At 38.0% G+C, this 26,527-nt stretch overlaps 1 protein-coding gene across 1 annotated transcript in view; it reads left to right on the top strand.

Moving 5' to 3' along the window:
* Window positions 1-1,251: 1,251 nt before the first annotated feature.
* The window catches only part of MGAT4A (mannosyl (alpha-1,3-)-glycoprotein beta-1,4-N-acetylglucosaminyltransferase, isozyme A), a gene marked incomplete at its 5' end in the record, with an annotated part of 41,074 nt that continues 15,798 nt past the window's right edge, over window positions 1,252-26,527 (top strand). Inside the window, 8 exons of the mRNA XM_010193922.1 lie at window positions 1,252-1,385; window positions 12,206-12,252; window positions 12,829-12,942; window positions 13,596-13,671; window positions 15,078-15,192; window positions 23,494-23,624; window positions 24,253-24,360; window positions 24,732-24,925. Coding sequence (XP_010192224.1) covers window positions 1,252-1,385; window positions 12,206-12,252; window positions 12,829-12,942; window positions 13,596-13,671; window positions 15,078-15,192; window positions 23,494-23,624; window positions 24,253-24,360; window positions 24,732-24,925 — 919 coding nt within the window. The remainder of the gene's footprint in view (window positions 1,386-12,205; window positions 12,253-12,828; window positions 12,943-13,595; window positions 13,672-15,077; window positions 15,193-23,493; window positions 23,625-24,252; window positions 24,361-24,731; window positions 24,926-26,527) is intronic.

The raw sequence follows: 26,527 nt of genomic DNA, 5'->3' as shown, positions 1-26,527 counted from the left end.
TTGAATGGCTCATGTTAATGTCCACAGGGCCTTTCTTTTTTAGTTTTCTCCTGCTCTTTGCTTTTGAAAGAAGCATTAGTTGCTCCTGGACTGTATTTTTTTTCATTACTTCACTAAGTTTGATTGCTCCTTCTTTTTAACAGAAGGCATGCCTGTGTCACAAATGTGCGGGCTCAAGCCATAGGGTTATTTTTCTGACTATGAACACCATTTATTTCAGTGTTATTATTCAGGAAGGAAAAGGCTTGTATTTCTTTGTTTCAAGTGAAGCCTGCATTATATCCCACTGGGAATATGTGACAGAAATTTGAAATAACAAAATAGAAATTTGAATCAGGTTTATTTAATTAAAAAGAGGGAGGAAATTCTGAATTAAAGTTATTTTTCTATCTTCCCCTTTCTGGTCACTGTGCGTTTTGAGTGTTTGTTTTAAAAATTCAGAGCTTCTTGTTGTGTAGTTGCTAGGCAAAGCAGGCTCTATAAGGAAGGATAAACAATGTTTTTTAATAGTTATTTGAATTATATATTTATGATGGGGTAAATAATTTCATGCAGATGGCTTGGAATGCAGGTGCAGACTTCATGAAATCTGCTTTATCCTTTTCCGATGTTCCTGCTGCTGTCTGCTGTGTTCCTAGAAGGTAGCCAGCCCTGGGTGCAGGGTAGGGTGTGGAGGAAAGACAACGCGGAAAGTTAAGGGACAATAGTGTTGTAGCTGGGTCCAGATTGCTTTGCATTCGAGGTGCTTTTAACAAGGACAAGAGATTTCAGTGAGGAATTTCTGGGCAGTCCTGATGAGCTGGACTTGTTTTTCTAGAAGAACCCAAATCAGGTGCAAGGAAAGTAATAGAGCTTTTATTCAGCAGTGTCATTTTAAAAGACAGCTTCTGACTTGTGAAGAATGGTTATGCTAATTGGAAAATAAAACTCAGGGAGTTTAATCACTCTGTAAGTCTTGGTGCACCTTACCTGATTAATACCATGGCTGTTGATTATTACCTATGCAATAACTTGGCATGTCTAGGATTACCTTTTTTTTTCTCTGCATTTGCTCTGAGTGTTGGTGGTGATTATGTTAATCATGCTCCTGATGATGGGTGGTATATTTTTAAACTATTTTTAATTACTGTTATCTCCATCTCTTTAACTCTTTGCATTTCTTAAGCAATGCTTTATCATGAGATAAGATTTTTGTTTTCTGTCTTCTGTGTGAAATCACTGAAAGTACATTTCTGGTTTGTTTGATTTCAGTTTCCATTGTAATGGGAATACCTACAGTGAAAAGAAAAGTCAAGTCCTACCTTACAGAAACTCTCCATTCCCTTATTGATAAGTTGTCTCCTGAAGAAAAGCTGGATTGCGTTATGGTTGTCTTTATAGGAGAGGTAATCACTTAAATATTTTAATATGATTTCTAACCTACCTTTAATTACAAGTACTATTTCTTTCCGGAATTAATAAGGATCTGCTTTTTCTTCAAAATATAGACAGATGACTGTCTTCCTCAATGAAAGGAAGATGGTTTCAGTCTTGTGTTTCTGAGATAAATGATCCTGAAGAGCCCAGCTTTTTCTGTTTATCAAGGGAAATAGTGGACACAGATTGAGTGGGCTGGTTACTTTGTGAATCTTCTGATGCTTATGCATCGTGACAGAGATGTGACTTTATTCTTTCAACATCAAAATAATGGCCAAAGTACTCTGGTGCTGCAGCGCGGATTCTTCCCATTCTCTTCATGCTACTGCTTAGTCGTTCCTCAAATGAGTGCTTCAGTTTGCGATGTTAACCACACACTGTTACTGATTTTATTTTCCAGACAGGGTGGATATTGTAAGTCCAGACCTTCTTCATGGATTAATTCAAACAGTGTTCAGTGGGACAGTTCGGTCAGTTTGGCTCTGATTTAGTGGAAATAAAATTCAGAAAAATGATAGAATGCTTTCAGAAATAATTCTGTAGGCTGCTGGGAGTTGCATATACTTATTTTAGTGGATATGTTTTTCTCAAGAGTCTTACTTGGGGAGTGGGAAATTTATTTTTATATTTGAACTTCATCCATCTAATCATGTAGTGCTCTCCTGAAACAGTGTTTTATGAGTCCCACAGATGAAAATTTGAATCCTCTAGTTATAACTGTGAAAATGGTTTTAGTCCTGTCAGCCAGTGTCTATTCAGGGGTGAATCAGTGAAATGATGGGAGTCTTACAGGGAACTATTTCAGAGAATAATAGGGTACAGTAAATTCTTCATCTGGAACTATGCTGTGGTTTTTTTCTGAGTTATGCTGTATATTTGACCTTCTTTCTGCAAGATGAAAAGTGTAGGTTTATTAAACATAGTCTCTGGCTAATTAAAGGAAGGCCTACTTCCCTGATGGACTTCTGTTTCTCCTTAAACAAAAGGAAGGGCTTTAGCTTTTAAAATAGCTTTGTGGAGTATCCTAACCTAAAATATGTTAAAACTATTGCTATTATTAACATGTGTGTATTAATGAAAGCTTTAAAAGAAAAACCAACAACCAACAAAACAAAACCATTTGAATTTTGACCAACTATGCTGTATTAAAAATGATAGCAAAAGTTTCTGAAAAAAGGTATGGCCTCTGCTCAACATTTGTGCAGTTTGCTTACAGCAAGAAATAGTCATAGTGTAAGGTTAGTTAATTTTGGTAATAACCTTAAAATTACTATCTGTGCTTTGTCTATAGCTTGTACCAACAAAGTGCAAGAGTTTACAGAAATGAGAATGATATGAAAAATGGTATATTAGAAGGATTTTGGTATTTTCTTGCTGACTCTATTTCAGAAATGAAATTGACAGTGTTTAAGAAGCATTGCTGGGAGCCACAGTCATGGACTGTAATCTCTTTGTGCTAAGCACTCTCTTTTAATTCTCCTATTTTTTTAGCAGTTGAGTCTTACTCCTTTCTTGTAAGTTTTACTTTTTCACTTGAAAACAAGTTGAAAATTAAGGCTAATGGCCTTCTGCAAACAGCATGAACAGTGTAAACAGACAAGCAAGTAAATATAGATGTATTATGGTTGCTAAATAAAGAGATCTGCCTATTCATTTGCTGTATGGTTATTTCTCAGTAACGTAATTATACACAGTAAATTTCCATACTGGAAGTTCAAGAAATTCTAAAATATCTCAGCTGATGTGATACCTAATCATCAGTTTAAATAATTACTGGAATTGCTTGACAGTAAACTGTGCAGTTGTCCCCGTAACTGACATACGTCTGTGTTCTCCAGTTTGTTAAAATAACTTTATTGCAGAAAAATTTGCAGGTATTCATTAGGATGACTAATAAATAGGCGTGATTCATTATACCTCTATACTTAAATCTTTTGATTCCCCTTCACAATGTAGCTGGTTCAAGATGACTTGAAACAAGCAATTCTAATCTTATAAACCTGCTCTGTATGAGAACTTGCTATCAGAATAAACTGTAGGCTCCAGGTTTAAGAAACTATGAACTCCAGGTTCAAATGGTTGTCTAGTATTTTTATTTAATAGGGTTTGTAATCAACCTGGGAAACGTGGTTTTGAAGTACTTCATCATAGTAGAACAACATACATACATACATATATATAGAAAAACACACACATAAACTTATATATGTGTGTGTATATATATACAAACACATACACAGACTACTAAATATGAGATAAATTAAAATACTTTTCTGGTATCTAAACAAATTTATTTTTCTGTGGGGAGATCTCATTTATCATGAAAAAAATGCATCTTAGACTTGTTCTAAGTATATCACAAATTATTGTCAGTCCACTTCATTAATCAGTGACTGCATTTAGCACAGGCTTTTGTACAAACAGTAATCAGTGTATACTGGAAAAACTGTAAGTCCTCGATTTGACCAAATAAATAATTTCAGTAGGAATCAGAAGACACTGCAAATATGCAAAAACATTTTGCTAATTCTTTATGTTACAGGTTATACCTGACTAGGCAATATTTGACCAGCCATTTGTTCTTGGAGCACTAGTCCATATGTTACACTTTTTTGCATATTGTTTATTCAGATCTTCAAATCTACAATTCACTTAGGTTAGAAAATATCTCGAATATCTTTTACTGTCACCATGTCGTCTCTTTATGTAAGCAGTGGCTGCTAAATTAAAAGTTGTTGATCTTCGATATTGTTTTCTCTGTCCTTTTGTGGAGAATTTTTTTTTCTTTATTTCTTTGGAAAAGGTTCTGTACTGGTTGGGTCAGCATAACACAAGCACCCAGTACAAGCACCAAGATCTTGTGTGCTGGTGTGATCAAAGCTGTAGCAAATTAAGCACTGAGTGTACATGCTGGGTCAAGCCTTGCTGAACCTGTTTTGGGTGTATTCACATTGGAGTGCAATGTGGAAAACTTCTCCAGAAAAATAAACATGCCTGTATTTTTACTTCTTCTTGTTCTGGGTCTCAATTATAGATCTCTTTGATCAGCAGATCTCTTCATAGAAAACAAAGGAGTATTTTGTCTCTCTTGCTCACAACTTAGATGTAGTCATATCATCCCAGGTACAGAGATGTTCCATCCTTTCCACCAATTGTTGAAAACCTGAGAGCTGCTCCTTCCTGGAGCTTCCCCGGAGAGGGTATTCCTGGTCCTCAAAATATCTCACTGCACATTTTGAGATGTGGAGAAAGCCCAGTAGATCTTAGGATATACATACGTATGTATGTATGTAATATATGTGTATATGTATCTTTTAAAAAATCAAATCTAGACAAGGCTGTTGTGCCAAATGATAGATCATCTTCACCAGGTAATTTTAAAGGCCTAGACAGATAGTAGCCTTTGTTTTGGACATCTCACTCAAAACTCATCAGGATGAACACAACTTCTAGATATACTGCCAAATATTATATCTGAAAGGCTAGCTTGGCTTGTCAGTGAGCATTTCAAATATTTAAGCTGCTATTGCAATCCCTGCTTCTCTCGGGCCTAGTCTTTGGTACCCAGAGAGCATGAACTGCTGATACTGCGCACCATGATAGGATTTTATGCTCCTCTATTTTCATAGCAGTGACTGGCCAAGTTTTTATATGGGATGAAAAGAGTGATAAAAATCTTTCTTGGATCTCAGAAAAGATCCTTGACAGGATTTGAAAACTTCCATGTACCTAAGACAAATTTAGTATCTCAGCACAAAGATAAAATTCAGGCTTGTGCTCTTTTCTCAAGCCCTAGACTTGAATGACTGAAATGCTTCTCTATCTGTAAGATACCTTCTGAGGTGCACCGGGGCCACAGCAACAATCTGATGCTTCTGGTAAGGGAACATCACTGTTAATAGACAGTTGTGTCTGATCTCTTTGGTAGCGTCTAGTATATTTGTGAGATGGAAAGTGGCTGTAATAATCTTATTTCAGAAACCTTGTAGCCAGTGACTTCATACCTGGATGATTGACAATGCTATCAATTTGTGCTACTGTGGTCTGCCTTGGCCTAAAGATAGTAAGGACAAATTCCTTCTGTCACAGAATGGTAGGGGCTTGCAGGGAGGTAATCTAGTCCAACCCCCCTGCCAAAAGCAGGTTCACCTACAGCAGGTTGCACAGGAAAGTGTCCAGGCAGGTTTTGAGTATCTCCAGAGAAGGAGACTCCACAACCTCTCTGGGTGGCCTGTTCCAGTGCTCTGTCACAGTCACAGTAAACAAGTTTTTTCTCATGTTCAGATGGAACCTCCTGTGTTCCAGTTTGTGCCCACTGCCCCTTGTCCTGTCTCAGGGCACCACTGAAAGGAGTCTTGACACCCACCCTTCAGATATCTATAAGCATTGAGAAGATTCCCTCTCATTCTTCTCTTCTCCAGGCTAAACAGACCCAGGTCTCTCATAAGAGTTGTGCTCTGGTCCCCTAATCTTGTAGCCCTCTGCTGGACTCTCTCCAGTAGTTTTATGTCTGTCTTGAACCAGGGACCGCAGAACTGGACACAGATGTGGCCTCACTAGGGCAGAGTAGAGGGGGAGGAGAACCTCCCTCAACCTGCAGACCACATTCTTTTCAATGCACTCCAGGATACCATTGGACTTTTTGGCCACAAGGGCACATTGCTGGTTAACTTCTTGTCCACCAGGACTCCCAAGTCCTTCTCTGCAGAGCTGCTTTCCAGCAGGTCACCCCCTAACCTATACTGATGTATAGAGTTATTTCTCCTCAGGTGCAGGACCCTACACTTGCCTTTGTTGAACTTCATTAGGCTCCTCTCTACCCACCCCTCTAGCCTGTGAATAGTCTGTCCTCCAAATAAAGAACACATATAATAGAAGGGGGGTGCTTTTGACTGTCCCTTCTTTTGTTGTGGATTTTTTGGTTTGTGGTTTGTTTTGTTTTGTTTTGTTTTTTTTGTTCTGGCTGGCTTTCTTAAAAGCTAAACTTGTTCTATGATGTGGTGCTGTGGCTTGCAGCGTAATCCATAAGAGCATATGCCCTCACAGTTGGGGAGCTGACTTGCAGGACACAAGGGTATGGAGAAACATGAGTGGAGTGGTAGAAGAATATACTTGTATTCCTCCTATTGCTGCCAAAGGCTTTGCATTGTGTAACCCTGTCCTGAACTGGATTGGGTTAATCACAGAAATCACTGGAGAGAGAAAGATATTTCTTACCTGGGGGGCAGATTGGAGATTTTCAGTAAGTGAGGGATGAAGTCATTAGCTCATGTAGGACACAGAGGCTACCTTTTGCTTATGTAACATTAGAGGGCTATGTTGTGACAGGATTCTGCATTCCTATTTTTTGCTTTGCATCTTCTTCTCATGTTCCCTCTATTTAACTTGAACTTGCTGCTTCAGATCTAAAAGCAGACGCTATATTCCTGAAAATATTTTTTTTCATCTGCATTTGAACAAATGTTATTACCTTTTTCCACAGGCTTTATTTCTATCCTCACACTATTGCAACCACTAGAAACCACTGCTGCACTTTTATTCCTTAGGGCTTTTTCTTCACTGCATAAATATCCAAAAATAGGTCCAAATGTCACTTTAGTGGCAGCTTTTTCCTATGTGAATTTTAATGCCTTGTATATGGGTAATTATATTCATAGATACGTCCATAATTTCAAGACAAATATACATTTGCTTTGCATTTTCTGGAGGCTGTTCAATTTTGCATTGTTTGTTATTATTTAAATATGTTGCAAAATTATTCCATCCCTGTTTTACAGGGATTATGAAAGATCAAATAAAATTGTAGAAATTAGTAAGCAATGAAATGACCATGCTTTGCAGATTAGCATGGTTGTTTCCCAGGGTTTTTTTCTTTGTTTTTGGAATAGGTTCTGGAATAAGTTAAGACTTACTTATAGTAGATTTCATTTAAGAATTAAGATCTGGATAATCTAACAGCCTAGGTAAACCACATTATTTAGAATGTACTGTACTATTAATGTTTGAATTTTCCTTCTCTTTCACTGTAGCTTCTCTTCTTGAATTTGTAGTATTTTGAAATTCTGCATCTTAATTTCCTTTCCTAGTGGCTTGTGGAGAAAAAAAACCAAAACAACAAAACAAAAAAACAACAAAATTTGGGAAATGTGGTGCCATCTTTGCTTCTATTTGCACTTCTCTTCTTAAAAACTGACTCTTTTTGACAGCTGAAATATAAATTTAATCCAAACAGAGATTTGATCTGTTAAGGCAAGATCTGAGATTCAGAGAATCACTGAGATTGGAAGGGACCTCTAGTCCCACTCTCTTGCTCAAAGCAGTCAGCTGCTGAAAACTTGTACGTTTTACAGAGCATTGCAATATGCCTCTTGAAAATTATAGCTTTATTGCAAGTCAAACTTCTGGAACAGGAAAGTGCTACAATTACATTGCTCATGCACTGTATCATGGCATTCCGTTATGTTTTACTTGCTTTTTTGTAGGTTTTAGTTTGTTTTTATTTCACCCCATTTGAAGAACCTAATGTGAAAATGAAGTTTTTCCCTGTCTGGGTGCCAGCATTGATGCATACAGTTCAGTTTTTCATGGCACCTGCCATTCTGTAGCACTTGATATTGTCAAAGTCCAGTGTTTAGCACTTCTGATCACATCGTGTGGACAAGTCCTGGGAACTGGAGTAAGAACAGCGCTTAGTGGCAAACTAAGGAAAAATTAATTTGTAAGGTGTCCAGTATCACTAGATAAATTGTTGCAGGAGGGTTAAGACAGGAAAATAAAAGCAGAGACAGGAATCCCATGCGTTACAATAGAATGTAAATGTCTGAATTTCAAGGCTATTTTTGTTCCTTCTAGCAGTACCATGTCTTGTTTGTGCTGCTAGAGTATGAGACTGTATCTTATATGGTCTGATGCAAAGTGTTTGTGTACTTGCTCTGCCTGTGTGTCAACCTGGCTCCAGCCCTATTTGGACTCTGTTTTGCTTGCTTAAGACTTTATGTATGTGGATTAGAACCGATTCTTAGTTTGAGGTGGTGATACAGGTGTAATCTAGGTGCTGCTAAATGAAATTAAGAGGCAAAATCTAAACCAAAGGCAATACTTTTCACTTGGTATGTAGCTAAATTGTGGACCTTGTTGCTACTGGATATTGTGAAATACAAGTGAGTAAATGGGTTCTGAAATGAATCGGGCAAATTCACAAAGACGAGATGGAGGAGGAACTATTGAACTAATGGTATGGATACCAGTCAGGCCTAGGAGTTATAAATCGTTGACTGGCAAGAACTGGGAGCTACAAGAAGGAAAAGATGGTTCATTTTGTACATACCCTGTTTATTGTACTCCACAGTGCATTGCTGTGGCCCCACCTTGAGTACTGTGGGCACCTCAATATAAGAAGGACATCAAACTAAAGGTGACCAAGAAGGTGAAAGGGCAAGATTTATGAGGAGCAGATGGGGTCACATGGTTTGTTAAACTTGCACACGAGAAGGCTGAGGGGTGACCTCATCACAGTCTGCAACTTCCTTAAGGCGAGCAAGAGAGGGGGAGGTGCTGATCTCCTCTCTCTGGTGACTGGTGATAGGACACATGGAAATGTATGAAGCTGGCTCAGAGGAAGTTCAGGTTGGACGTTAGGAGAAGGTTCTTCACTGAGAGGGTTATTGGTCACTGGAACAGGCTTTCCAGGGAAGTGGTGATGGCGTCAAGCCTGTCAGAGTTCAAGAAGTGTCTGGATGACGCTCTTGGTAATATGATTTAGTTTTAGGTAGTCCTGCAAGGAGCAAGGAGTTGAACTTGATGATCCTTGTGGGTCTCTTCCAACTGTAGATATTCTATGATTGCATCTTTTTTTTTTCTATGCATCTGCTACTGGCTAAGACAATAAATAGCCCTTTGGTCTAAAATGTCATGGTTTTCCTTACATTTTGAGAGGCAGTCCACCTTCTGTCACTCTTGAAGGTATGAAGTAGGTAGGTTATAACAGTACAAAAGGGTTGGTTCTTAAAATTAGAAATCTCGGTTTTGTCTGACAGTTGGCTAGCTGTTAATTGGAACTTTCTAACCTCTTGTTTTGTCTGCTACCTAATAGATTCTACTACTTTGCTATGCACATACTTACTCATAAAAATCAATCAAAAAGATTGGAAAGTTAATTGTTGCTCTAGTTCTTTGTGCATTTGTTATGAATAAGACAAACCTTAGAATCATAGCAAATTTGAAATGCAGCCTCACCTAAACTGTGTAAGGTACTTAAGAGAATTGTAGGGGAACATCTTACAAAAACTGAGATAATTTAAAAACTTATTTCACTGACAATCTGAAACTTTAGTTTGTTCCACAATGGACTTTGAGTTTTCTTTTAGAGAGATTAATCAAAGTGCTCTATATGTGTCTCATCAAAACTGCTGATGCAAGGACTTAAACCTTGTATGTTGCCATGTTTACAGGCCTATGAAACTCCACAGATCTCATAAGCTAAAATCTTCTTTTTTTGCTGAAAGTTTAGATAGGCTCAAGGGAGTACTGGTGAGGTACCTTGAAGAGGAATCTGCCAAGGAATATTAAATACACAAAATCACATCTGTCTCAGGGAGTAATCTGAATTGAAGGCAGGAGGGAGTATTGTGTATGCTTGTCCTGTTCTTATTCTTTGCTATATACCTGTTCATGGCTGCCACAGCTGGAAGCAAGGTGCTGAGCTGAAGCATTTTTTGATCTGACGCGGTATGAATGAAAAATGGAGGATGTCTTGCTCTCGCTTCTTGCTTTCTCTTGTAGATCAGTAATTTCCCATGACTAGGAAGAGAGAACAGTCGGAAAGATCTGAACTGCTGATATTGAAGTAACCACCTCTACTTACGCCTTTCATTAGTTCCCAGAGATCCACCTAACAGGACAAACTTGTCTGTAAGGCTTCATGTGATTCATTGATAAGATGAATCTCTGTGGCTGGCACTATTAACTCTTTGGTTGTGGCCTGTGACAATTTTGCATTTAATAGCTTTGAAAGGACTGGTTCTTAAAATGTTTATTTTTGCTTCTTTTTCTTGGGTCCCAGACTCTTAGGGATTGTTTAATCTTCAACCTTAAGAGTTTTACTAAGGAAAATTTCTGGTTTTGTTATTACCTTCTGATTTGATAGAAAAAAAACAACAACCTTTGTCGATGTAGTCTTACAGATTGTGCTGCTTTGGCTGGGAACATCAGTGACATTTCCCTTTAATGGTTGTAAGCAGCACTGATACCATGAAGCAGAATTTAAGTTCATCATAACTGCTCCAAATTCAACCTAGTAGCTACCAAATGTTCTTCACTAGAAGCCTAAAAAACAGTTACACTTTGTCTTTCATGGGTGACTTCCTTTTGATTAATGTGGATCTGCCTTGTTCTGTTTTTAAGGTTCTTGGAGAAGACAAGGATATTAGTCTTTCATGTTGTATGTAGTTCATAATTGTTTTCAGCAATCTCATGTCCTGCAGGTTGATAAAGAGGACCTCAGGTCTTATTTATGCAAGGCAGTAAACGCTTTCTCCTTCAAAAATGGGGAATTTTTCTTTCTCGCTGTCCAGCACTAGGCATAGCACTTAGGAAGAAAATACGTATGGAAAATTTGTGATAAATGCTTTCTGCTCAAATGTTTTTGTAGTATTTAGAACATGCTTTTGGAAGAAGCCCACTGTTGTCCTTTTTGGAAAAGTGTGCGTCACTGGCATTATGTTGGATTTTATAAAAATAAAACTTTAAAAATAGGAATGGTGATTTTTGAGATCAAAGGGTAAGCACCTTTATCAAACTAGATTAGTGGTTCTATAGAAATACTTGGGAGGGATTTATTCTCCGTGTGTATAATCCTTTAATGATAATCTGCATTACAAATTCATAAGAAAAAGTATGAACTGTTCCTTTGTTTCTAGCATTTCAAAGGCAGCTGTTTCTGCAGAATCCTCATGAGCCACCAGAATCTGGGTTGATTTATAGACTGTAAATTTTCTTTTGAATACAGATAAATAGTATGTTAAATTATTAGTTTAGTAAGTATAACAAAGATTAGGAATTTTAGTCATGTTTATCAATTCACAGACTTTTTATTTTTCTGGAATACATGTGTATGACCAAGTGCATAGATTGAATAATCAGCCAGTTCTGGCAAGTTGGGTTATCTAGACTTTTCCAGAATGTCATGATTTGTTCTTTAAACAAACAAGGAATTTTTAGAATCTGTGCATCTTTAAGAACTGGGTGATTGATAGGACTGATAGTTCCTCAAGTTTAATCTCTGATGCAAAAAAACAACCCTAGTCAGGAAAACAGCATGTTCATTGCTGTCTGTGGTTGGGGCATCCATGCTTTAAATGCAAAGTTTGGGAGATGTATTTTTGAAAGAAAAGTGTCCTGTTTTCCAGAAAGCTTTCCTTGGGAATATTTTCACAGATATTATTATATAAGAATAATATGAAGTTCTTCCTACACACTCACCAATCATTTTGTCCTTAAAAACATCACAGGTTGCAAGAAAATACCAACAGCTGGATTCGAACTGTCTGTTAAAAGCAGATATGAGAGAAATAATATTCCCCTCTGTTAAAAAAAGAGTTTCTTTTCCCATTAGACATACAACATAGTTATATGTGTGATATGCTCCTATGTTACTTAAATATCTTACATGCTGAAATTGATTTTCAAGTACAGCTACCTCCAATGTTTATTTTACTGGCTTCTTTTATTAAAGTGTAGCTTCAAAACTGTTAAGTGTTCTATTTGTGTTTTTTGTGTGTTTGTTTTCCAGACTGATCTTGACTATGTTAACAGTGTTGTTGCAAGCCTGGAAAAAGAGTAAGTTGCCACTTTAATGGGGGACTTCTTAGCTTACTGGTGGGTTTGCTTTTTGTTTTTTCCTAAATCAGGTTGAGATAAGCAATAAGAAATGAGATAATGCATTTTTTTTTCTTGGGGGTTAGGTCTTTAGAACAATGAAGTAATAGATGACAGATTAAGTCGGTTAAATTGTAAAACAATAAAAGGGATTAAATTTTTTGGTGCAACATAAGGAGATGGAATTGGTTTAACATGACTGGAAATTTGTGACATCTGTGTTAGGGCCTTGTATTCCATCCGTTCAAAGATAATTACAGAAAAAAAATCACTAGGTTCTGAAAAAAGAAAGGGAAAAGAAGTGGTTAGAATCTAGAATTCTGATTATTGGGCAAGTGGCTATACTGCTCTGAAGAGGATGCTAGGGTAAACAGTATTTTTTAAATATATATTACTTTTATTTTACATGCCTCATTTGAATAAGCCATTGGTGTAACCAGACATAATAACTGTACCAACAGTTACTGTGTCAACCAGCAGAGAGGACGTCAACAAAACTCAGAATCTCTCATGACTTTAGGTTGTTTCTATTGACAGGTTTTCTACAGAGATCAATTCTGGCTTGGTGGAAGTAATAGCCCCTCCTGCAACTTACTATCCTGACTTGACAAACCTGAAAGAGACATTTGGAGACTCGAAAGAGAGAGTGAGGTTAGTTTATTCCCACAGATCTCTTCCCATCCCCTCCCACACCCGCACTCGTGTTGTTTGTGAAATGGCGAGTGGGATGTGAATTCTTGAAATGTTTTCTTACTGTAATTCTTGAAGGTGTGGGGATGCTAAAAGTGCTCTGTGACTGCATCTCATTCCTATCTGCATAGTGTTCTGTGCATGATCAGAGCTTAATGCTATGCTTAGTTGAATTTATTTAGTGTTGAATTTTGGGAGGAGAACTGAGACTTGATATAATTTTTTGCTGTATGCAGTCTTTTTTACTGTTTTTTTTTGTTGTTTTGGGTTTGTTTTGTTTTTTTTTTCCTGAGATAGAGTGTAAATTCTGGTAACTCCTGCTTTTTTTTCTGAATTACCATTTAAAATGCACATGTGTTTTTAGTGAAATGTCAGGTAGTTTTCACAAAATCAGATTCAAGTTAAACCAGTTTTATGTCTGTATTAAAGTATAAGGCAAAGGCTTTGTTCCTTTTTTTCAGACAGAGGATTTCCTGAGGGAACAATGCCAGAAGCAGCTGTCCTAACATTGCACTAATATGCGTCATTCTTCATAGTGAGATTTACTTTGCATTGCCAGCATGTATTGAAATAACTTTTTTTCCATAATCCTTAAGCTTTTGATTTCATTTCAGATGGAGAACAAAACAAAACTTGGATTACTGTTTTCTTATGATGTATGCCCAGAAAAAGGGTGTTTATTACATTCAGGTAAATTTCTTCTCTTTGTTTTGAAACAGGTTTTCAAATGAGTCTCCAGAAATTGTGCTGTTGGACGCAGAACAGAGATAACTTGATTCCATAGTTGAAGGGAGGGCATTAAGTGTGGAAGTTATGGTATATGAGGAAGTAATCTGTGGACAACACTGTCTCTGAAGTAGAAAGTAACTTGTCCTGTGCGACTTATTTTATCTTAAGATGCTTAGTAAAAAAAGTAAAGGAGTGCAGACAGCTTAACTGCTGTTTCTCCTTTGTCCTCCAGATGAGTTACTGTGGAGTTGCCTAGGCAAAAAACACCAACATAGTTTTGAGTGGAAATCAAGCTAAAATGCATTTTTACTTTATTTTGAAGGCAAGTACAGCACCACATCAATGCGACTGTTGTGTATAAATACATTTTCAATGTGTTGCTAGACTTGTTTTCTTTCTAAAAGAGGTTCTCAAGAACAGCGTTAAGCAATTCTTAAATTTAATTTAGCTCACAATTGTTCCTATTGTGTCTTGCTGCTTTGAAGTGGAAGTCTTACCCACAGGTATGGCAGATTTAGTGAGTAAGTGCGCTTAGGATCTTTGATTAGGTTTTGGGACTGTGTCCTTGGATATAAAACCCCATTCATCTCATGTAGTTTTTACAAAGCTATGCTGACTGTTCTGAGAGCTGTTGGAGACTCAGCTCTCCTGGAAGCTGTACAGCCAATGACTTGAGACGGTCTTTTTGAAACTAGGCAATCACACAAATATTAGTGCCAGCACAAGGGGAGAGCAGTGGGAGGTGAATGCAGTGGGAGAAAGAATAGGAGAAGCAGGATTCTTAAAGCAATGGCCTGCACTTACTACGAATTGAAGGGATTGTAGCACCCCGTCTTGACAGTTTTGCTGCCCAAACTAGATGATTAGTTTGGACTATGCACCTGTTCTTCTATTGGACAACTAAAGCCAGGTGAAACAAATCCCACCTCTGTAGACAACCTCTTAGCTTCTTGTCTCAGAGGAGAAATTCTTTCAGTGCTGTTAGGTGCATGAGTAAACAGAGTCACGTTTGTGTACAAGTAACACAGATATAATACTTGTTCTACTGATGATGGCACATCATTTCATGGGTGATTTTTCTCTGAAGAGAGAAGCTAGAAGAACAATGTTCTGAAGTAACAAGTTGAGACACATTTGTGTGTTCTTACTACAGAAAGATTCTGGATTAGTTATCCACAAATAGACTGATCCCTACAATAGTTATTCTTGGCTATAGTGTCTAGGTTTTATAGCAGTGTTTGCATTAGAAATATATGGCTATGTGTTAGCAATATATTACAAATAAGTATTTCCTAGCTGTACTTTTTCCTATTGCTTTGCTGGTGCTTTTTTTTATTTATGTTGATACCACTGCTACCTTCTTCTAGCTTGAAGATGACATCGTTGTCAAGCAGAATTATTTCAGCACAATAAAAAATTTTGCACTTCAGCTCGCTTCTGAAGATTGGATGATTCTAGAATTTTCTCAGCTGGGTTTCATTGGTAAGAAAATGTTCACTTTAATAGTTTGAAAGAACACATTCATCCTCAGACTGTGAACTAATAGTGATCTGACTTCAAAGCTATCTTCTTTGTACTGGATATAGACTGAGAAGTAGAAATTCATTGCCTTTTCTAGGAACTCTTGTTTAACTCATGAGTTGTTTTTTTTTCCCAGTTGTTTCATATACTTTGCATGACTGAGGCAAACTCAAACAGATAGGAAAGAGGGCATTTTTGTAACCAAAAGTTAAATAATTTATAAAAATACTAACAGTTGAACTGCAAGGAATGACTCATTTAGAATTTAGCTGCCGTTAAAACAAAAATGTCTTTAAAACACGGCTGACTGAAGTAAAAGGAAAAAAAGCACAAAAACTAACTCCACCTAGAACAACCTTCTGTGCCAAAACTTCCAAGAATCAGCAGGCATCAGTTTGTCTTGGTTGCAAAGCCTGTTCTATCTCCACCTTTCTTCTCCATCAAGGAGAGGTTATGACTGCATCTTCTTAGGTGTCATTACAGTGTCTGTGTCATTTGCAGTGAACATCAGTGAGAGAAGCTTATGCAGCATCTTGGGCTATTGTGGATTGCCTACCAGGGTGTTGTTGAAATTAATTTATGGTTTGTTGCTCTTATGCTAATATGTTTTTTATTGAGAGGTACTAGACTTAACAGAAGAACAATGAAAGAGAAGTTTTGAAAGGATTTTACAAATCAAAAGGTTATTTCATTACTACAGTGATGTGTCATGATCTGTTTAAAAGCGACAAGCTGGAGATGTGCAAGGAAAAATCAAAAGCGAGGTCAGACTGAGATTCCTGTATGTAGTTGAGCTCAAAACAGAAAGAAAACCGTGCATGTAACAGATAAAGTGCAGTCCTGAGTTCTGTCATTCTCTCTTGGAAAAGTCTTGTTCTCTTGTTTTCACTTTGGATCTGCTTTGCAGAGAACAGCTTCGTTTTTAGCTCAGTGACCCGTAATCGTAGCACTGAGAACTGAGAATGTTGGCAGTGTGTGAATGGCCAGTACTATCCTGTTTTCAGCTCAGCATCAAGCGTGCTGACAAGTCAATAGTTCCCAGACTTTCAGGGTCTTGGAGATTCTCTGAGTAGAAAGGAAAACAGCAGTTACTTCCTAAACATGCTATGTCAGGGTACAAAATGGTACTTGGTATATTTGGCTGTCAGTCTAACCTACAGAAACAGTGGAGAGGAGGAGAGGAAATGGGTAGAAGGAAGTCTCCTTACCCATCTGGCCACCACGTAACGCATCTGCATGGTTGCCTTGGGCTACCAACAGAGATGCACTATTGCTGAAGTAATTATGGGACTGGTTTTGTGGCCTCAGAGGTGGAAGGGCAAAACAGGAAATAGAGCTGCCTATCATGGAGAAAAAATCATTTAGAAAACTTACAGGAGCTTTTGCCCAACATAGACTTGTCTCTTCTCTTGGAAAGCCTCTTGCAACTCTGTGATTCTGTAGCTGTAGAGACTGGTTGAATACCAGCATCTGATTAGGTTTTGTTTCTACTTTTGAACAGTTAAACTTAACATTAATAATTGCACTTTTAAATGTAAATTCTGTGTGATGTTCCTCGACTATAGAAGTAATAATTTACATTCATTCTGTGTTTGCTTAATTTAGTAGTAGAGCATACTCACTTACAAATTGCAGTTTTGTAAGCCTAATATGTCAAAATGGGTATAAAACCAACCTGCAGTTTAGGATGTGCACTGTCTACCCCATGCAGATGTATTTCAGATCACTTATTATTTGTGGATTTGTGTATTTCACACCCCTTTCCATTCTCAATTCAGAGGGCTTAATCACCTGCACAACTGTTTAAAAGTATTTTAAAGTTGTTTTTCTATACTGTCTATATCCTTTTTTCAGTGCAGACTCTGAAAATAGTTGCAGTTAAATTTAGTTGTTAGCTCCTGCTGCTTGCATCCCTGTTCTTTGTATCATATTTGCTTGGCTCCTTTTGATTAGATGATATCAGTAGAATTTTGGATGCATTTAGCTACGGCTACACATCTTAATGTTGCTTTTCTACCTAGAAAATCAACTTAGGGTTTTTTTTTTTCCTCCCGATTTAGCTGCTTATCCTGCTTTTAAGTTTTGAGAGAAAAATTAGTATTCATGCAAGTGACTAAAACTCCTGGCTTTGAGACACATTGGTGTGCTATAGCCATATATTGCATAAAAATTTTATGCGAGCAGTGTAGATTTGCCTCATCTCTGCTATCCCTTTATGGATCTGGATGCAGACTGATACTATGTTAGTTTGGTAATGCAGATAGCTATAGAGAAAAGCAAAAGTTAGTGTTTGCAACTGGGGATGAGTTTTATGTGTAGATGTCTAAAAGAGAAAGTAGAGCACTGAATTGCCTAGATGCTACTGATTTAAAAATAATTTAAAAAAAAAAGAACAGTGTGGTTCATTTGCTGTAAGCTATTGGAAACCTTCATCAGCTTGGAAGTTTGCTAGGTAAAAATGGTTTTTGTCATAGTGTATTCCTGAACTGAAAGTCTAATTTATGCAAGTACTACATGAGGAAGTGGCAAATGCAGCTCTTCAGGCTGACAGCAGGATTATAGAATTCTGTCACCTCTGCCACAGAGCACAAGTTGCTTCCTTTGGTTTCTTCTAATGCTGAAAGCATAGGCTTAAGTGCTGTCAAGTATCTAATAAATAATGGGTGAGACGTGTGCTGTTTCCCTTGGAAGCTCTGTGGAAGGAGATGCATCTTTTGTTCTTCTGGATTCTGGTTTGCACTGCAGTCCCTGACACATCATAGGAAAGTCCTACCAGCTTTTTGTGAGAAATATTGATTTGTCTTCCAAGTCCTTCTAAGCGGAGGGGTTTTCCAGAGGATCCGCAATACTCTGTGCTGTAGCTATAATGTCAGCTGTCACAAAGTTTTACTGGAGCAGTCTGAAATCAGCCTTTTGGTTGTCTTACACAGTTCTTCTGAATCTTATTGTACCCTGATGTTTTAAGGCCTGTTGTTCTGATTATTTAAGCTGTTCTGATGACAGTTTTGCTTAAGCTGTCCACACAGTTGAAGTTTGGGGAAGAGTAGATCAAGTCAAATATCTGAGACTTAAATAACTTCAAAGAAGTACTAGTTTTAATGCCAGTAATTTGCATATCATTAACATGAAAAGTGTTGAAAGACTTCAACTGTAGTTCTAATATGTGCTTGCAGGTATAAAATTATTGTTGTCATCTGAATATATTTAATGATGTTTATGTAGAGGAAGGAAAATGAATGATTTAGATGTTTGCAGTTCAGAGAACTGTAGAAAAGAAAGTTTTTCTTTTTTTTTTTTTTGGTCTTGTACTTGCCAACAAAGTACTGAAAGCACCAGAATGGTTCACTAAGGATAGCATTTAAATGGACTGAAAATCAGATAGAAGTCTTGGCATAATATATAATTATATAAGGGTATAATAAAAAGCAGAAAATGTTCCACAATATATATCTTATTTTTCAGTCCTGACTCTCACTTTTATCAGTACAGATAAATAATATGAGAAAGTCTTCCACGTTTTGTAAATCTTTATGGATTTATGAAGCTAGATTTTACCTTTGTGTCTTAATTCTTTTGGATTTTGTAGTTTCTTTCCAAGGGTAGGCTGTATGCACCCAGAATCAAACATCTGGGATTTGTCAACAGAGTCTTTAGAGATTTTTGTCTGTTCTCATGCACTGTACCAAGTGCATGAACACAGTGCAAGAGGAGCCATTGCTTCAACATTTTCACATTGTGTTTGGTTTAACGCAGTGAGTGTTAAATGCAGTTTTTGCTTAAGTCTCTTTGACTTGCTGATTTTTGACTCAATGGCTCTAAGGCTCACAGCACTTCCTCACCTGCAGCTGCATGGGAGGCCACAGGAGTGCAGGACCTTGGTGAATGGTGCTTCTTGTTCTTGGGCTATGGCGTTGCCCTAGGGAAGCCAGGCTGCTGCTGCTACCCTTGCTCAGGAGTGGCTTCACAAGGGCTTGGCTGGGGTGTTGGATCTGTGGACTAGGAGCTCTACTGGGCTGCCTTCCATCAGAAGAAGTAGCTGTGGGCAGTCAGGGGTCAATCAGCTTTGAAGACCTATTTCACCAGGGGTTTTGGTGCAGAGGCCTGTTTTTGAGCTGGTATAGGAAGATTGTTCTGGTAGAGAAAAGAGGGACATCGATCCATGGCAGTGCTGCTGTGCTGCTGGCGGTGTCCTGCGACAGAAATGACAGCTGAAGGATGCTGTGTTAATACTGACGGGCAAGGAGCTGGGGCAAAGCTGTGTCAAGCTGGGTGTGGAAGGTGGCGACAGCATTTCAGCAAGTAGTGTGTGTATGTCAGTCCTCGGTTACTGAAGGGAGAGGAGAGCTTGTCTTGGGAGCAGGGTGTTGCCCATTCCTCTTTGCTTCAGTGATCATCACAAATTGAAGTGAGAAGGCTTTGCTGACACTGTTGAACCCTTCCACAGTGCTGGGCAGTGTAGTGTAGAGAGGCCACTTGGCTCTGAAGATGCTAGTGCAGGTACAGCCAGCTGTTGCTTACCTAGCATAGTCTGACCAGTTGCAGTTGCATGTATCAGGGATTTTGTTTGCTTGTTTTATTTTGTTTTTCTGGTGCATCCTGTGACATCACAATGTTAACTAGAATATTCCCTGAGTCCAGGGTAGTTGACTGTGTGGTTGGCAGTCATATACTGGTCTAGGCCTAGAGGAAAGTGCTTCTGGGCCTAGACAGGTTTACCATATGGAAGTAAATAATTTGTTGATAACCTTAGGCAAAATTAAGATAAATTAGGGAAAAGAGTACATTCCTACTTTTACCTTCAGTCTTGTTCTCAGCTTATTTAATTGTAGGTAAGGATCTTGTACCTTAATTTTCAGGTTTTAAGTCACATGGTCTGTGAGTGTCTTTTCACCATAGATGACAACCGAGGACTGTAATCCTTGAGCTCTTCTTGAAGATGAGCTAGTCAAAGGAGAAAAATATTCAGTGTGGTTGTATTGCTCTGTCCTTGGGTAAAAGAAGAAGAGGATTCCAGAGCTCTGTATGTCTCCTGGAAGAGAATAAACTGTCTCCTTAGGCAGTCTGCTTCCATTGAGATTGGAGCAACTATGTGGTTATGTTTTTGTCTTCTGAATTGCATGGTATTGTGCATCACTCTGACACCACATGGAAAGGTCCACTACCTATGGAAGCAGATGTGACTGCCTTAGCAGGTGTGATCTAGAAATGATGGTTTCAGTCCCATAAACATCCCAGAAGCATCTAATTATCCCAGTTTTCAACTGATGTTTTATTAGGGTTTCTCATCTTTTTCTCTTTTCCTGTCCTGTGCTATTGAAAGCAGTAGGCAGAGATGAATCACCAGGAAAATTGGGAGCCTGTTTAGTTGGAAGTGTGACAAGCTGAAAGAGCTGTTATTCTGCATGAATATTTTACACAACATTGTACAAATCATATGATTGTTTCCTACCCTTTTAAAAATATTTACTTCCACAAATAGTGTCAAAAAATATGACAATACGATGTGTAAATAGTAACAATATACTAATAAAAAATTGTGACATCTTTCTTGTGTCTTTAAAGGAGAAAGCTTTGCAGTTGTCTCTAGTTTAGTAGGAGTTGTCCTTTCTTTAGTGGGAGCGTCACATTTTAGTTACAGAGTATTTTGAAGTGGAGATGCCTATTTGAGGACCTCATTGAAACAAGCACTTACAAGTGATATCAATGTTCGTGCATTTTTTTTGCTTTTTTGCATTGGCTGTGTTCTTATCTGATTTCATACAAGTCATAACGGAATGAGATTGCATCAGAACTGTTTTCTGGAAAGGATGAGACCCTTTAGGTGTTCTCCTAAATATGTATCCTCTTTTTTAGAAAATAAAGGATCTTGCAATTTGAGATATTGGCATTCTCAAAGCAAATCTCCATATGTATGAGTCTGATACCTGGCAATGTCAGAGCAAACTTAACAGAGCCCCTGCAACTCTGATGCTTTTCCTTAAAAATATCCTTGTTGCTAATATATGTAAGCAAACAACCTGGTATTCTGTGTCTACTTTGAGATACTGTATAATGTGCCAGGCTCAGACACCTGTTTCGGTAGAGAAATTTTCCATCCCTGTTACAACAGGGACTTGAACTCCTAGCTCCTTGTTTGGTGGGGTTTTTTTTTTGTTTGTTTGGTTTTTATTCTGCCTTGCAGTAATCTTCTATGAATTACAGACTTAAATGAGCCTCAAAAGAAAGAGAAGTAACTGAATATCTGGCTCTGAGTGATAGTCCACATGTATATTCACAGTGGAAATTTATGTTCCTAATCACTGAAGACTAGGTGACTTTTTACCATTTGTGTATTACTGGTTCAGGGTGATACTTCAAGTATATCCTCTCTTCTGTTTATATAAATGCGAACATCCTCCTTTAATGGCTGCTTGCACCATTTCCTCATTTCCACTCGGCCGCCTGCTCAAGTAGAGTGCTGCACTGCAGATAGTTTTTAAGCTTCATACAAAATGTTGTTCCCTATTTGTTTGTCATCCAGATTAGCCTATACAGCTCCTTAGTTGCCTTCCCAAAGAATTTTGTCCTCTTACAGCTGAGAACCAAACACCATTTTCTGATGAGTGTGGGAAGTGTTTTTGCCACCTCAGAAAGGAACCTGTTCTTAATGCCTACTCCAGCTGTTCTTCCTAAATGTAGAAGGAGAAATTATTAGGACCTCTACCACTTGTGGAACTTGTTATTTAAAAAGCCTATGAAGGCCTCATAGACTACAAATGGAAAAAAAAAAACCACAAAGGAAAAAAAACCACCACCGACAAAAAACCAACCCAACAAACAAAACATTTCATGTGCATAAGTTGCCTTGTGTAGTGTGTTGTACAAAACTCCCAGTGTGGACAGACAGAAGACTTGCATCAGAGAAAAGCTTTTATTGGACTCTGATCCATTAATGCACATGTGCTCCAAGAGCCCATGCCTGTCTAATTCAGCACTGCCCACATCTCGCACCATCTGCAGAACTGAATCACTTCAACCAGTGTCCTCCTAAGAGAGTCATATAATGTCTTTCTCCCTTGCCTTCTCCACTGTAGCCTAGCAAAGTTGAGGCAGAATTAATCTGCAAACCTGATGATGTTTTTTGAATCTGTCCTCAAATCTGGAACTGCCTTTGGGAGTTTAATTGGCACTCAGTCAGCCCTGATATAAGCATTTGTTGTCAGTCTGTCTTCAGCCTTGAACTGCCCCACTCCCAGTTAGCTCTTCTTCGTGGTAGCAGGCACCTTCATACAAGGCACCTTTCTTAAGTGCTGCGTTCAGGCTAACAAAATAGCCCAGTGTGTTGGCCACCTTTCTCTTCAGACACCTGTACTGGCAGTGAAGTGTATTCCACAACCACATAAAGAGTTGCTCTTGTTGACAGTAAATAAACTTTCCTCATCAACAGTAAGTTTCCTTCTTTTGCCAGGGCCTCCTTCAGGCCTCACAGTTTGCAGGGTTCCCAAGAATCCTGTAGCATAGTGCCACCCAGAAGTCTATCTGTACTTGACCAAGCAGTGTGCTGTCTTGGAAGCCCCAAAGTCATGGCAGTGTTTGGCAAAGCAGTTCTGCAGTTTTTGTTTGTGGAAGGCACTTAAAGTTTCTGCTAGGCAGCTGACTGCTTTGAGTGGAGCTGGTTGGATGTGTCCTCAGAATGAGATTGCTGAGGACCTATGCATTTCGGAAAAAAACCCTGGTTACTGCTATGCAATGTCTCTCTCTTTTTAGGTTGCATTGTCTCTGGTTATGTTCTAGTAGCTTCCTTCTTTCCCTTTAATTTTCTACAGGGAAGGATCTGGAGTTAGTGGTAGGTGTTCCATCTCTGCTTTTTGTACCTGCAAAAGGTGAAATTGTGTGACTGGGCAGATGGCACTCGCGACAGCTCCTTGTCTCAGGTGATTGAAGCTTACACATGGCATGGAGAACAACAGACATGAATTCATAACTCTTCTTTCTCTGTTTTTGCAGATTGATAATTTCTGTTCTTAAGAAGACTGTGTTGTAGTATACATTGAATGTTTTGATAGCACCAAGATATATTACAATGAGTTCTTGTTTGAATAGTTCTATTTAGTCTCGCATAGCTGAAAAGTATGGAGCTTTTAATAACATTGCGATTTCAAGTTGTTCATTGCTAACATTTCTTGTCTTGGCACAAACTTATTGTCTATTGTCTCAGTGATTTCAAAAGACAATGTTATCTTTAAACTAAAATAACTCTAGTTATTCTTAATGTCATCACAGGTAAAATGTTCCAGTCTCCAGATATCACTCTTATTGTAGAGTTCATATTTATGTTTTATAAGGAGAAACCTATCGATTGGCTCCTGGACCATATCCTCTGGGTGAAAGTGTGTAACCCTGAGAAAGATGCTGTAAGTTGTTTGGTTTGTTGTTTATTTTTTTAATTATGAAGCTTCTAAAATGTTTTCATGATGGTGAATGAGTTTGTTTTGGTGATCTGGAGGCTAACATACTGTGTATTATAGTTACTGCATGTCCTGAAAGAATCTGTCTTCCTACCAAGATATTAATCTCAAAAAGAAATTTAGAGAAACAGTTCTCAGACGTATTATAGCTCAATTTTGGAGACGGGTGCTGTGGAATGAAAAGCAAAAGTCTAGCTATTTTCTGTGTATATTCAGGTAATCCTCGCTGCAGAATGTCCCTGCTTGGATAGCAGTCATAGAGCAAGTTCCAAATGGGGAATAAACTTTGGATTTTGTTCCTTCATTCCTCAAGTAGTGCCCTTGCTGAAAGACTGAATGAACAGGTTCTGTGTGAGAACTGTGAACAGTATTGTATTTGCCCAGCAGTCTTGGTAGTTTTCTGGAATGAAAACAAGAAGAACTGGATAAATAGGTCTGAGTTCTTGTTGAGTCTTTTTGGTCCACGTAACACTGCATACTTGCAGTAAAAACTTAGCAACCTTGTGTTAGTTTTATTAATGTGACCTGTTTTGTTTTTTTTTTTAACCCTCCTCCTTTCCCTTCCTCATTTCAGAAACATTGTGATCGACAGAAATCTAACCTGCGGATACGCTTCAGGCCTTCCCTTTTCCAGCATGTTGGCCTCCACTCCTCTCTAGCAGGGAAGATCCAGAAACTCACAGTTAGTAGTAAAAATTTTCTTTCCTTTCCAGAGCAGGCTGATTAAATGAAAAACTTTGTAGCCTTTGAGAAAAGTCTTTTCCTGTTGCCTGGCATTTTCGAGCATGTTGGAATTAAATCCAGTTTAAACTAGTTATTATGCAGTATAAGAAGTGTGAATATCAGCTTATTTTTGTGGATTTTTCCTAGGGGGATATTTTTTCTTAATTTCTTAATGGTGTATTCATCTTATTTATCAGTACAATATCTGATACACACAAAAATGAGTTTTCCATTTTATGCAAGTGTTTGTCCTAAGTGTAACCAATTGGGAAAAGAACATAATAAACCAGGTTATCTGACCAGCATGATGTTTGTCTTTCTTTCAATTAGGATAAAGACTTCCTGAAACCATTACTGCATAAAATCCACGTGAATCCACCTGCAGAGGTTTCGACATCTTTAAAAGTCTACCAAGGGCATACGCTAGAAAAAACCTACGTAGGGGAAGACTTTTTCTGGGCTGTCACACCAGTTGCTGGGGATTATATTCTATTTAAATTTGACAAGCCAGTCAATGTAGAAAGGTTAGTAATTATTTGCCTTTGGTCTCATATCTAAAGCTGCTTGTTCACTAAGAATGCTTGAAGATAGAATTTGAGACTGTCATTATAAACTAAAGTGAAATGGCATAGGGTCTTTGGAGTTCAGATGAAACTATGATCATTAGTGTCTTCCCATTTATTCTTTTACTACTCTAAATTTTGTCCTGTTCTTTTTTTATTTGATCTGAAGCCTTTTTGATAAATGTAATTCAAACCCAGTGCTTCTCTGGCAGCTCATAAGAGAATTTAAAAGAAGCCAATTTGATTCTGTTTGTATTTGGTTGGTCTGCTTCTAATTACAGAGCAATTGTACAGCATGGCGTGTGGTACAGTATGTTGTGCCCTGGAGCCTTGGTCCCTTGATTGTCCAGATCAGAAATCTTGCTGGAGCATATCACTATGTACCCAGACCTGAAAGCTGGGAACTCTGAAGGATAATGTTTTTTTAGATGTAGCTTTAGGGCTTGAAAAAAGTCACCGTGCTGAGACTCCAAGTTGACCTATTTAAAAAACCCTAAAATTTAACCAAAAAAAAAAAGGGGTGAGGGAGGGGTGTGCCCTCAAAATACAAATATCTATGACTTGTTAGAGGACTAAAGGTGACTTCTTTTTAGCTACTAGTCAGATTAAATAAGGATATTAGAGTTTGTGCTTTAGAGTGTAGTCATCCTTTAGTTTTATTGAGACTTATTTCCTGCTTGGCTTTTTACTGTCTTGCCAACATAGTAGTCCAACACTTACAAAATAAATAGTTTATTTAGTGTCTTTTGAAGTGTTTCTATGTTCGTGGATTCCTTTTTTCCTTTCTTCACATACCTTATGTGATTTCTTGAGGCCAGTACCTGTAAGCTGGCAGAGCAAAGCTTCTTTGGATCGATTTGACTGGATGCTTTTCCTGTGAAGCAGCCCTTTTTGCAGCCTTGAACTGAATCCAATTAGTCAACTTCTGTGCCTTGGTACATAATCAAAGGCTAAGTCTTCACCTTGGCTTGGCACAACAGTGAAGATCAGTAGTTTCCTTGTTCCAAACTGGTCTGACCTATGAAACCCAAGTTTGTCGTTTGCGATGTCAAATTACTCTCTCAGTTGATTGCTATGCTTGAAAAGACTTTCCAGGTTAGCTTTCCAAAATGCATGTGTGGAGGAGTATGACTGCCATACCTCCTTGGTTTAAAGGCAGAATCTTTTTTATCCTGTGCCAATGGTTTTTAAAAAATACATATTTTTCAACTCAGATGTCTGCGTTCATTGATTTCTTTTTGATCAAATTTTCTTTTTCAAAGTTATGAAGCAAACATTGCTCAGCTTGTGTGTTTGTCTTGTCTTTTTAAAAAGACTTTTATGCATCTACATTATGAATAGAGTAACTGTAAGCAGCAAATGTTGATCTTGGGTGGATTAGGATAAGTCAAATGCACAATGACAATTTTGGAAAGCATTGCTAGCAAGTGTCATAGGTCAGCACTGTTATTTAAAAAAAGTCATGCACAGGTCTGAAGAAACTGTTTTTAAATATATATTACCTTAATGGTGAGGGAACTGGGGAAATGAGTAAATTCTAATTAGTTGTGCAAAAGGTAGGAA

This window comes from Mesitornis unicolor, unplaced genomic scaffold (assembly GCF_000695765.1).
Source record: "Mesitornis unicolor isolate BGI_N332 unplaced genomic scaffold, ASM69576v1 scaffold17331, whole genome shotgun sequence".
Taxonomy (NCBI): Eukaryota; Metazoa; Chordata; class Aves; order Mesitornithiformes; family Mesitornithidae; genus Mesitornis; species Mesitornis unicolor.
The sequence above is the reverse complement of the archived record's forward strand: the minus strand, read 5'-3'. Positions and strand labels throughout refer to the sequence as shown.